Raw genomic sequence first — 13,676 nt, forward strand, 5'->3', positions numbered from 1 at the left:
GCAGTCAAGACTTACCAGAGGGTATAAGCCTCCCTTCTCCCCCACCCACCTATCAACCCAAGAATGACAAAGGTGACCTGATGGGATCCTTATCCTGATCAGGTGCTACTTTTGTCAGCTAATGGGCCCTGAAATGCCAGAAAACTTACAACATCAAATATGCTATGTCATCCTCTGTTTTTGTGCAACTATCACCATATGGATATATTTCTGTATCCTTTGCTGCTAAGCAAATTTTATATTCTGTAACTTATGTGGTATTTTCCCTTCAATACTATCACCACTCCATTGTGACACCATGAAAACTAGTGTCAGATAGGATGAATATGAATGTACAAGAATCTAAAAAGATACATGAGGGAATTCAGGGAATTAAAGGGAAAAGAATATAGGTGACATATTTGGCATTCGACCACAAAAACTTTGTTATAGATGATGAGAGAAAAAATTGTTTCAATGGGGTATGCACACAGCCTGCTACAGTTCTCTGGATGGTCAGGAACATGGAACTGAAACAAATTATGGTCTAAAAGGAAAGGAACTAGACTTAACAATTTTCAAGTTGCTTCTATTGGCAGATGTTTCAGAAGTTCTTCAGTGGGAACTGGAACAGGAAATGACTGACTGGGTTGGCACTCTAACTGGTAAGAAAAACTAAGACACTGTAAATTCCAATGTCCAAGACAGAAACACCTGGAATGGTAAAGATGGGGGATGGAGAGAAGGTCCCAAGATGTCCTAGAGACTCTGGTGAACTACAAGGTGGCAACCTTCCAGGCAGAAGACAGAACTCTGCCGATGTTTTAGGTATGAAAAGATGTGACAAATGAGCTAAGAAATGTTTTAAATTTTCATTGATCTGATTCTCTCAGTTGAGGGAAGAGGAGTGTGTATAGGGACTATCATAGACAAGAAACACGAAGTTTTTAATTGTGGGGATGTTTTAACATGTTTGAGCTCCAGTCTTTGTTTTCACAGACCTTTCTTCTAAAACAGAGCTGTGTGGTTTTTGCCAGCCACCTTTTCTTTTAATTTTCGAAGATATATTCTCAAAAATTATTTTCTATATGGAATAGATATCTCCCAAGTGGGAGATTAGGAGTACTTGAGACATGAAACTTCTATTGGTAAAAGTAAGAAGAAACTTCTTTTTGAGATTGGCTAGAAAGATAGATGACTATATGTACTGTATTAAACCAGGTAAAAATATGTGAATATTTGGGCTTTGTCTGAAAGTTGTAACATATTTTTCATCATTTCAGTATGAGCAATAGTCCCCATATACATGAAAGTGAAATGATCTTTAGACAATTTAACTGAAATATTAAATAACTGAATAACAGGTTCAGATATAATTTGGTAGAAGTAACGGATGACTCGGTGGATAGGAGCCAAAAGAAATAAAGGGAGAAAGCCCAGCTTCTTTAAGGTTAAAAGTCTGGTCAATGTCCGCTATTGGGAGAAACAGTCCTCCATGGGTCTCTCACTCTTCTGCACATCTTGCTGAGCATGCCAGGAATACATGGCCCTAACCATTTCTCAAGGTTGTGTTTGGCACGAGAAACCTTGAGGGACGAGGCAATGTCTCCCTTGAAACAAAAAACAGGCCTGCATACTTCTGGCTATAAAATGGTGTAGATTTCCCAAGCTCAGAGTTCCTGTGCTATAATACAACTCACTGCCTATGCAGGTATTCATCTGGGCCCTTGGCAAAACTCTCTGTGCACCCCACAATGGGACCACAGGGCAAGGAGGGCACAGACACAATATGCTCTCTACACCAAGGGTCATAAAATCCTTTGTCTCTGACCCAGATCTCTCGTGTCTTCTGCCAGCATCCATGAAACAGTAACAGGCAAACCTATTAGCTGGTAAGTTGGGTAAAATCAAATCCCAGGCCCAATACCTTCCCTGCCCATCCCTTCTGGTTCAGTTTAAAGTCTTCCATTGAGGCCATGACCTCTCTGCTACGGGTGGGGTGTTTTTATGTGAGCATGAAGATATAGTATTTGAATAGGAACCCTCTCCCCACCCCCAACCCCTGGTTCCTTTAACAGACTTAGAAAAAAGAACCTGTACTACTCAGTTCCTGAATGAAAAAGAAAAAGAGAAAAGAACAAGGGAGCATCTGAACAAGGTGAAGAAGAACAAGGTGTTGCCTGTCTGAAAAGAGACCTCATTGCATATATAAAATGATAACCTCCACTGTCACCAGCCCCCAAGCAGAGAACTAATTTGAAGCAGTGAAATTCTCTGGAAGGTATGGGATAGGGCCACCCTTGGCAAACACCACGCAGTTAAAAAAAATTACAAGTCCAAATACACCAAATACACCCAAATACAAACAGGAATCCCAATGCTTAGTCAACCTGTTTGGATTTCGGCAAACCATATTCCCCACATGGGATTCCTATTGAGTCCAATCCACCAAGCAACAAGGAAGAGAATGACTTTGTGCTCATATCTGGGGTGACCATGCAGTTACCACAGAATGAAAAATTGGACAACCATGGGGTGTTTTAATTTCTGCAAAAGTTCAGATGTCTGGGCTCAAGCTTTCTGTCATCTGTAACTTGCTAAATTTAAAGTTTCAGAGTTTGTTTTATATGAGATTAAAAACGTCGTTGGATGGGCCAAAAACATCTGGAACTTATTTATAAAGGTACTGTAAGATTTCTATATCTATTATGATGTAAAACTACAACTGAAATAGATTACATACAAACACATAATGTCGTATACGAATTACTTCTTGTGTAACCTGGATGATATTAAGAACCATAGAAAGTGTTCCCGAGTCAACTTTTTGGGTACTTTTAAAAATCTCTGATAATTCTTGATATTATTTGGATTATGTTTTGGGACATTTTGAATTAGCTTTTGGAAAGTTAGACTAATAAAACACTGAATTAATGAATATTTCTATTTCATTAAAGATCAGATGTAGGATTCTGCTTGTATGAAATCCTGAGTTATTGCTTCATGTTCCCCTGGAGGGAGGCTAGAATTTTGTTTTTCTTTTCAGGCAGCTGAGGGGGCCAATGAGATTGACAAAGGGGGAATCTGAACTTGTATGTTCAGGAACGAATGCCAGATGTTTAGGCATAGGGTAATAAAGAGAAACACATGCTGTAATAGGGCAATATATAACATGGTACATTAAAATCTGTTATGGGGGAAATTAGTAAGTTTCCCTAAAAGAACAAGAGCAAAAGAAACCTAATTAAATCAGAAATGTTAACATGACCCTAGGAAATTTTCTTTGTCATGAAAGAAGTTCTCGCTAAGGGCTCATGTGAAACAATATAAATTACATCCCTAGCACCGTGTCTCTGTATCTAATGTTATTCTCCCACTCCCGAGAGGATTTAATTCCTGATTCTCCTCAGGGACACATATCTGCCTTACCCTCTGAGTGAGGTGTGCCTTTAGGTTCTCTACTTTGGGTTATCAGATTATAGTGAAGCCCTTTTTGATGTTAAATACAGGAACAAAATCTACCTTCCTTGAGGATTAAATGAATTTATACATTTTTAAGAAAGTTGATCCAAAGTTTCATTCCTGGACTCTGGGTTGTTGTTAGATATTGTTTTCCTCCAGTGCATATTTTAAGTACAAACCTGAATTTCATTGTGTTAAAATTGTACTTCAGAGGAAAAGGAAGAGGCAGCCTCAGGTCAGAGAGAAAATGGCTATCCTCCCAACAAAAGCGGCTCTCCATGACCTGTAAATTCTACTGAGACCTCTCTAGCAGTATGAAACAAATTTCATGATTTAGATCCAGACTACCATCCGACTGAAGGAACTTCCCATTAGGAAAATGTTTTAATTCTTCCACATAAGGATACATTTTGTGGGAAAACAGGGAACAAGAATTGCCCCCTTTGAAAAAGAATGCAGAGAATAATAAGAAGCTAATTTCTAGGTACCACATATCTGGAATATCACAAAATTGGTAGCAAAGAATCGGGAAAAGATTGCAAATACCAGAAAAATATAAAAACCAGAAAACACAAACATAAAAGAAACAGAAGGGAAAAAGTCCAAGCTAAAGCAGAAAGAAGTGCTATAAGAATTTTTAAAAATTATAAAGTACTTTAAAGACAAAGTACTTAAGGGCACATGAAGAACCTTCTATAATAATCATCAGAATCTGAATAATAAACTGAAATAGTCCCCCTTGGTACATTGTAAAGCATCCAATTTTAATTATGTGATTTTTCTAGCTAATTTCTGCTTCAAAAACAGTAAAGTACTTCTGCTTACAAGGTGGCAGAGACAAGAACTTTTCTGAACCTCTCATACACACGTTATTAAAATTTAAATTAGCAGAAACACGCCTTTGAGTTAAATCACAATTAGCCCTTAGATCTATTTATTGAGAACCCACTATGTGCCCAACGCTGGTGGCGTATGCTAAACAGCAGTTTACATTTGTAAAGCACTTGTCCCTTTTCAGGTTCGCACAAATGACATTTTAAAACCAACTATTTGTTTTTCAGCATTAACTGCACGGGCTGAATACATCTATTATTAGAAATGGCTCCTACTCAGGAGAGTCTTTGTTTTTAAAAGATAAAATATATCCAGTTGTACTTGTGTATATATATTTTACATGGTTATATATGGAAGTCAATCAACAATGATAAATACAGACTGTGTAACAAAATAAAACAACAATTTTTGGGGAACAGAAATGGCACATTTGTCAGGAGATGTCCACAAATAATTAATTACTTTCACACAATAAAGATATTCTCTTAATCCTAGAGTCTCATAAGAGGATCTCATTACTTTCTAACCATCTGTCATCACTCCTCCCCAAAAAACTAATTAGGGTTTCATCCAATCACACATTATAAATCATGCAAATGTGGATGGCAAAAAACACAGTTTAAAGAAGTTAACATTATAACATTTTGTATTCTAAAAATCACAGGCTTCAGAACTAGCCTTTCCTGCTCTAATAATTACCCTGCTTATTTTTCTCATCTTTTCCTGATTATTTGATATTAAACTTAGAAAATTAAATTTAAAAAAAGAAAAACTTACAGATAGTAGAGTTTTCCTGCAGCAGGAAGTTCCCTTTTCCGGTAGTCAATCCCAGAATCTAGCTGGACCGTACTACAGTATTTCTGCAATCCAAACACACAAACAAGTGGTGGCTTAGAATTATGATCTGTCTGCTATCCTTTTTCTTTCTTTAATCTTTGAAATTTTTCCTTAGTAAAATAATGAGTTTAGGACAAAACAAGAGTAGTCACATAAGAATCATAAAAGTTGAACATTAAATATATATCAAGCCCAAAGAAATCAGTTCAAAGAAGTTAAGATTAGCAGCATGCCTTTCTGACACTTTGCTAAAACAATGCTAATCAGCAAATTCCCACATAATGTGCATTACATTAAAAATTTTTTAAATGCCAATTTCTGTTAACCATTAAGTAAGAAGCTATCAGAAAGAATAACTCATGGGTCTTCAGCATCACAATGGGAGAGAGCTAGGCCAGAACATTAGTATCCACATTTTAAACCAAATGCTCTTACTAAAGCTACGCTATATGTATACCTGCCCTTCATTTGTAAATGACCGCCACTGCCCTTGTCCCTTATAGTCCCCTTTCCAGCCATCAATGTCTTTAGCGTTCTTTCCTGCTGCAGACACCTCCCTTCAGCCTGAGTCCTATGCCACTGATGTCCTTCTATTCTCCCAATTACTCTTTCCTTTCCATCCCCCTCCTCCCCGCCGCCCCCCCCCCCGCACATGTGCGTGGAAACTCACACCACACACACACACACACACACACACACACACTGAAACTCCTCCTGTAGAAGCTTATGAACTTTTGCTACACCTATCTTGGTCAGCTGGCTTTCTTTTTAGGGGTAAGGGGGGGGTATATATATTATATATTATAGACACATATTCATTCCAGTAGAACAATGGTGAGCAAGGGTTTTCAGAACAATTCAAGAAACATTTACAGGCTGATCTTTTTGTTTTCAACCTAAATGAAAATTGCTTTATGAAAATTCATGAGGAAAAAATTGTATTTTAACAACTTCATTACCTTTATTAGTGAAAAACTGCTTTTTTGGGCCAAGGTAATCGTGGCAAACTGTATTTTCCAAAGATGGCTGCAATAATCTCCCCACGCCAACGTGTTATGATGTTGATATTCCATCCATCGGGAAGTGGGGTCTATGTTCCCCCTCCCCTGAATCTTGTGACTAGGACAAGATGATGCTATGCAACAGTATCCTATGTGACACAGCCAAGGCAGCTTCTTACTCACTAGCTGGAACACTTGCTCTGGAACCCTGAACTGCTAGGTGAGCATCAAACTGCCTGGAGAGAGCTTAAAGCAGCCCAGACAGAGACACGGCCTGGAGGGGCCCTGAGATGACATGAAGACAGAGGTCTGACCAGGCCCCAGCTGTTCCAGTTGTTGCCACTATGGTACTAAGGGAGCCAGAATTGCCGGCTGAGGCTTTCTCAAATCCCTGACCCACAGAAAACAGGGAGAGAGAATGAAGCAATGTTGTTTTAAGCCTCTAATTTTTTCAGTCATTTGTTATGCAGCAATAGATAATCAGAACAGTCGTATCTGGGCACACTTGAAATGTAGCTACATTCTTCCGCTCGGAAACTGCATCCTGGGTTGAACTGCTACCCAAGAGCTGAGGGCTGTTTATCACTGCAGGGAAGAGACTGTACACAGTGGCAGGGAGAATACACTTCCCCTTCTCCCATGCTGCAGCTGCCAAGTGGCTCAAGAAAGTAAAATAGGGCGATCAACCATCCCCCTGGGACTGAGGGGTTTCCCCGGATGCAGGACTTTTGGTGCTCACATCAGGACAGTCCTGGGCAAACTGGGACAGTGGATCACCTTAGGAATAACCCAGAAATCAGGGCTGGAAGGCTGGAGTATTTTGATCCCAGGGTCCTGGGATCGAGTCTTGCGTTGGGCTCCATGCTCAGCGGGGAGTCTGCTTCTCCTTCTCCCTCCCCCAACTCGTGCTCGCTCTCAAGCTCTCTCTCTCACTCATTCTCTCTCTCAAATAAATAAGTAAAATCTTTTAAAAAATAAAATAAAATAATCCCCGAGAAGAAGCTGGTCCTCTGGGGAAGTCTACAAAACACAGCTTTTGAACCCTACCTGTGACAAACAACCCCTGAACTTAACAGAGTCATGCCGCCCTACAATGCTAGACCTGAGCAGCTGGTGGGCCTCCCCATATAGACCTCCACAGCTCACCATTCCAAGTGACTCATACCCACTCCCCAGTCCTCACTCTTGGGACTCGGGGCCTGTAACCCATCTCACCAGAAAGGAATATGGTGTTGCCTAAATACATGCATTCCACTCTCCTCTTGCCTCAGATGATCTGTTTTTTGAAAAAAGGGTATAGCCATATACCTCTCTTCTTCTCAACTTTGAGTAATGTACTAAAATTGGGAAAAGAGGTACCTCCTCCCCCTTGCCCAGGCTGTCATTGTGGGGGCCCAGCTACCCAGTACAAAGAGGAGATGGACTTTTTTAGCTAGCACTTCACACTCTGTCTCTCTGAGGGAAATCTGTCCTGCTGTGGTAAGGGCCAGTTTTTCATAAGCTAGCTGGACCACAGACAATATAATAAATAGCACAGCAATATATTCATGTAAGCATATTTACCCAGGCTCTCTATTTCTTTTAAACCACAATTTATCTTATATGACCCAATATTCCTAATTTAGCCAAAATTTTTTCTTCTTTATTTTTTTGCTATTAAAAAATAAGACTAATGGAAGTTATACAAGCTTCAATTTCTCTTTCTGGGTAACTAACTTCTCTCTCATAGGAGTGATTAAGCCCTACTGAATGATTGCATTTGTACATTCACTAATCACCACTGAGGAATACCTAATCAGCAGCAAAAGAACTACAACCAAAGCCCTCAGATTTTAGCTCTTGTCTGAAAAATACTAACACTCCATTTATATTTTTAAAGAAAAATAAACCTCAAATTTTCAGATTTTATTCACTTAAGCTAACTTCTTCAAAACACTTTGCAGAAGGATGGAGGAGGGTGAAAGCTAAACTAATTCCAAGTTGATGATTCTAGTCAAAAGGGCATGGTTTAATTTCCTAATTTCCAGAGATAGTTACAAGACCTGTGACCTCTTATCACCATCCAATTGCAGTGAATAAAACTAATCAGCTACCAAAAGAAAGTTATTTTAAAATAGTTTGTATATTTACATATACAAAGGACAAATACAATTACACAATCTAAAAATGCAATTAGGAAATTTGGGGAGGAAACGGAGGGAGGTGAACGCACCCGTGGGAGCATATGCATGAGTGAAAGGCCTTGACTTTGCAAAGAAAAATGTACTACTAAAAGAACCATATTCTAGCAGTTTGCATTTTCCTCAAGATCTATTGTGTGTATTTTTAGCAACGTTGAATAATACCATCAGAAAAATAGCCATCTCACAAAATAACTTTATATAGCTTCTACTCTGGCTTTTTCCTTCCAAGTTGGAACAAAAGAACAATAAATATTGTGGAGAAAATCCTTTAAAACCACAATATATTAACCTTGTAAGCAAAGACTGAAATAATAAAGATTTGCCTACCTTAAATACTCTTTATTATAAAAGTAATATTGCTTACAATGGAAAAAGAGAAAAAAACACATAACAAAGTTTTATGTCTTATCTAAGTGATTATATTAAATAGGAACTTAAAAGATATACACTATTGAAGTTTTTTGACAATATTTAACTGATCAGTTTTATACATTTTTAATAAGTAAGCATAAGAGGAAAATATGGCTGAGGCCTTTCTAGTTCCAGGAAATAAAATACTTAAATAACTAAAATCTGTCTTTTAACTTAAGTGCTTTAAAACTGTATGTTTTTAAGCTAAAAAAAAGTGATCCAGGCTCATTGTAAAAAATTCAAATATTAAAAGTGCAAAGGTAGAAATGAAAGTCTATCCCCTTCTCAGAAAAAAAAGTTTGCTTATAGCTGATATCCTTCAAGTTTTTTCTACATGTACAGAGATGATGACAGAGAAATTGGGATCATATTTATACACACAGTTCTAAGTTTAATTCTTTCCAAGATCTTAAAAGTTCTATGAGAGAAATAACTACATTTAAATACAGGAAAGCCACAGTGTATACTGTACTATTTTGTTTGCTGAGAATATAATTCTGTAAGTAAATGACAAGTAAGAATACAAGAAAGATATTGAGCCAAAAAAAAGGAGACTGGGTGGGGGTCTCTTTTTTTTTTTGAGACGGGACATACATCCAGATATACATGCGGAAGCAGGTGTACACTCTAAGAAACCTGCTTCAATCTCATTTCAAACAATCATGTGCTACCACTTTTAAGCTTAAGCAATGATATATAAAAATTCAACACATGATAAGCTTGGACATATTTTTAAGCTTCTTATGATGTAAGTATAACATAAATACAGAGAAATACACAAGTCATAAATGTCCAGCTCAGTCAAGAAACAGAACATTACTAGCACCTGTGAAGTCCCCCTAGTATCCTCTTCTACCTCTTCAAAGGTAACCAGTATGCTGATTCTAGCAACATAGAATTTTGCCTGTTTTGGGAGTTTTATATAAGTAGAACCACCCAGTATGTATTCTTTTGTGATTGGGCTCCTTTATGTTTGTGAGATTCATCCATTCTCATGTTGTGTATAGTTAGTTTGATTGGTGTGTCATATCCACTATGTGAATAGGCCACAATTTATCGACTCATTCTACTGTTGATGGACATTTGGGCTGTTTCTAGTTACTTGCTCTTTCAAATAATGCAGCCACGAACATTTCTGCATGTGAGTCTTGGCGCACACATGCACATGCTCTTGTTGGATATATACCTAGAAGAGTAACTGCTTGGCCATAGGATAAGAGTCTGCTTAGCTTTAGCCAACGCTGTCAGGGTTCCAAGGCGATGCACAACCTACACTCCCAAGAGTGGTGTATGAGCATTCCTAAGTATGTGTTTGCTACTGGTATAAAGAAATACAATTGATTTTTGAATGCTCACCTTATATCCAGCAGTCTTAGAAATTCAATTATTAATGTAATATTTTTGTATGTTAATTTTTCAGGATGATACTAAAGATGTCCCATATTTTTTGTAAATATGCTACATTGTTTTATATCACAAAAACTATACACTTACGGTTTAACAAGTCCCCTGCAAATTCAATATTTACTTTGGATTAACTTAACAAACACTGAACACTATATACTGGGTACTTCCCTGTTTCCTAGAAATACAATAATGAATAAGCTTTTGCTCTGACATCCTGGTAGAATTCAGATATCTGCCTCAAAGTTACCATTTTCTTCTTCTCCCAATCATGGACATCATTTTTCAAAGTTGCTAAGTCCTTTGCCAATTTCCCAGAAATTGCAATTTTAGCCTGTTACTTAACTTCCCCCTCAGTTTTCTCTCTTATAAAATAAAGGAATTGAATTATGATCTCTTTCAGTCTAAAATTCGTCTTTTTTAAGATTTTATTTATTGGGGTGCCTGGGTGGCTCAGTTGGTTAAGCAGCCCACTCTTGATTTCTGCTCAGGTCATGATCTCAGGATTGTGAAACAGAGCCCCCACTTGGGCTCCATACTCAGTGGGGAGTCTGCTTGAGATTCTCTCTCTCCCTCTGCTCCTCCCTGTGCTCGTGCACTCTCTCTCTCTCAAATAAATAAATTTTTTAAAAAAAGATTTTATTTATTACTGGAGAGAGAATGCACAGGCATGCACACAGGCAGGGAGAGGAGCAGAGGGGAAAGGAGAGAGAATCTCGAGCAGACTCCGCACCAACTGTAGACCTGATGAGGGGCTTGATCTCATAGCCCTGATCATGACCTGAGCTGGAACCAAGAGTCCAACACTTAACCGACTGAGCCACCCAGGCACTCCTCGATCTAAAATTCTTAATACAATCCTGAAGTTCTCACACTTCACAGCTAAGTTCTTGTTCAGAACTTTTTAGTTCTGAAGTAGACCCAAGGCTCAGAGTCTACCACCAATCACTTTGCCTCCTTTGCTTTCTTGCTCATCTATTCCAAAATACATTAAAAAAATTTTTTCCCACTGCCCCACTCCCTGGCTACCCCACTTATCTCTTGCTTAAAATATCCACACCCTACCACCTTACTTGGTAAGGTTTACATCTCTTCTTTCTATCAAGCAGTTTCAAAATTTCTCTTCCCTTCCAAAAAGCAGGAAATAAGACACTTTAGCCACTGCCAAGTGCTCTTATGTCTCACTTGTGATAATGCATAATAACTTGAACTTACCTCATATAATCCTCACAATAATCATACACAGAGTAATTTTTTTATCCTCATTTTACAGTTGAGGAAATTTAAGGAGGAGATTACTTTTTTAAAATCACTGCAATGGGCTAAACTGTGTTCCCTGCAAATTTGTATGTTGAAGTCCTAACCCCCAGTACTGCAGAATGTGACTGTACTTGGAGATTGAGCCTTTAAAGAGGTGATTACATTAAAATGAGGTGTTTTTTTTTTTTTTTTTTTTAGGGTAGGCCCTAATCCAATATGACTGGTGTACTCATGAGAGGAGGAAATTAGACACAGACATGCAAAAGAGGAAGGACCATGTGAAGGCAGAGGGAAAAGACAGCCATCTCCAAGTCAAGGAGAGATGCCTCAGGAGAAACCAACCCTGCCAACACCTTGATCTTGGACTTCTAGCCTCCAGAACTGTGAGAAAATACATTTCTGTTGTTTAAGCCACCAGTCTGTGGTATTTTGTTATGGGAGCCCAAGCAAACTAATACATTACTAACACTCTTGTCCCATTAATAAGCATACAGGAAGACATTTTTTAAAGACCGTAAAAAAGGAAAGAACAATTGTGACATAAAAAAAAAAAAGTGCCAGGACTGAAGCTAAAAAGCACAGCTGTACACACTTGCTTGTAAGGTGAGCCAAAATCTGCCTCTTTCTGCAGCCACAATTGGAAGGGAAAATACAGTAATTTCACAATTCAAAGAGCTCTAGAGAGGCCACATAGTTGGAAGGTGGCTGAGCCATGATTTGCCCGGGTCACTCATGCCCCCAAATCTATGATCTTCTCACCATGCCACACTGCTTTATTACACAGTAGTTACAGGATCATTTGTCTTTAGCCTTATACAATTTACATGATTATTTTTTGTTTCCCGATTCCTCCCTCCCTGTCCCAAATCAATTACCTCTGCACAGCATAAATATGCTAATTGGTCTTCTAGAGGTCCATACTGTATGATTCCATTATAATTTCCTTTAACTATTTAGTTCAAAACTGTGTATGAGATATGTTCATCCTATACTAAATTCTATACTATACTGGATTGTATTATAGCAATCTTCCATTATATAGGACGTTTTCTATGTTTAAAGTGTCTGGTCAACTCATGGCCCACTATTTTTGTGACCTGCACCTGATCATCTAAACTGATGTTGTCAGTCTTGGAAGGTGAACTCCAAGAGAGCAAGAATTGCCTGCTTAACTCACTACATGGCACCATCTATTCACAGGCCCTACGAAGCAGGACTGGAGTCCAATGATGAGGATGATTTATTTCCCTCTCTCATAGGTGCAAAAAGGGGAAGTACAAACTAATCTCAGACAATTACTCTCTCCTACAAAATACATATGAAGTTTCTGCTCATATTTTAAAAGATCTCATAATAAAACTGCCATAAACTTGGTAATTTGAGGTGTAAATAAATGGGTCCATCTTCATCATCAATATCATTAAATAGTAAACACTAATGTAAGGGTTTACCATGTGCCATATATAAAGGGTAAACCATTTTTTAAGGGTTTTAAAGGCATACCCTTTAAATATATGCCTCTCACACTCTATAAAATTGGTGGAATTATTATTATTCCCACTTTACAGATAGATAAGGACACTAAAGCACAAGAGCAGTAACGTGTCCATTATAAAAAACCTCAAAAGTGGTAGAACTGTAACAGCATTCCAGCTGATCTTAAGTGTTAACTTGCTTCAAGTTGACACACTCCCTTGCCTGCTGCCTTAAGGTCCTTGATCTGTAACAGAACTACTTTACTTTACTTTCTTTGAGACTGGCAGAACACTGGCCTTGGGGAATGAAGGACCAGAACATTCCTAGGCCACAGAGGCCAGCAAGTCTGCTTAAAGCCACCTTGGCTTTCTGATTAGGCCAGCAATCTTTTAGTAAAACGTTTTTTTTTTTTTTCTTTTTAAGGTCACACAATGACTTTACTGACCTCCCTTTGCACATCTGTAGATCTTGCCCTCCTTTGCAGAAAGAACAGAGTACTCTTGCTCAACCACCCCCAGGTACCAAGGAACCAGACCTTCTTGCCCAATCACCCCTGGGCACCAAGGAACCATAACTTCTTGCACAACCTCCGAGCACCAAGATAACCCTGTAGCTGGCATCATCAAATCTGCACATAATCCAGAAATGTCAGACCACTGTACTCCCTTACCTGATCAAACCCCTTTAAAAATCAAGAGTCCACCTTCTACCCAGCTGGCCAGCCTCCTGAATAAAGTTCATATTCTTTTCCAGTCAAAACTCATCTCTTGGTATTGGCCTTTTGAGCAAGGGGCAGCTGAACTTGGGTTTCGATAAGAGAACCAGGATT

General features: G+C 38.5%; 1 protein-coding gene across 4 annotated transcripts in view; it reads right to left on the reverse strand.

Moving 5' to 3' along the window:
• AFG1L (AFG1 like ATPase) overlaps positions 1-13,676 on the reverse strand; it is a 232,441-nt gene that overhangs the window by 62,932 nt on the left and 155,833 nt on the right. For all 4 annotated transcript variants that reach the window (XM_032408123.1, XM_032408121.1, XM_032408120.1 and 1 more), the window contains exon 9: positions 5,053-5,135. In XM_032408123.1, coding sequence (XP_032264014.1) covers positions 5,053-5,135 — 83 coding nt within the window. The remainder of the gene's footprint in view (positions 1-5,052; positions 5,136-13,676) is intronic.

The sequence above is a fragment of the Phoca vitulina genome, unplaced genomic scaffold (assembly GCF_004348235.1).
Source record: "Phoca vitulina isolate PV1807 unplaced genomic scaffold, GSC_HSeal_1.0 scaffold9, whole genome shotgun sequence".
Lineage (NCBI taxonomy): Eukaryota > Metazoa > Chordata > Mammalia > Carnivora > Phocidae > Phoca > Phoca vitulina.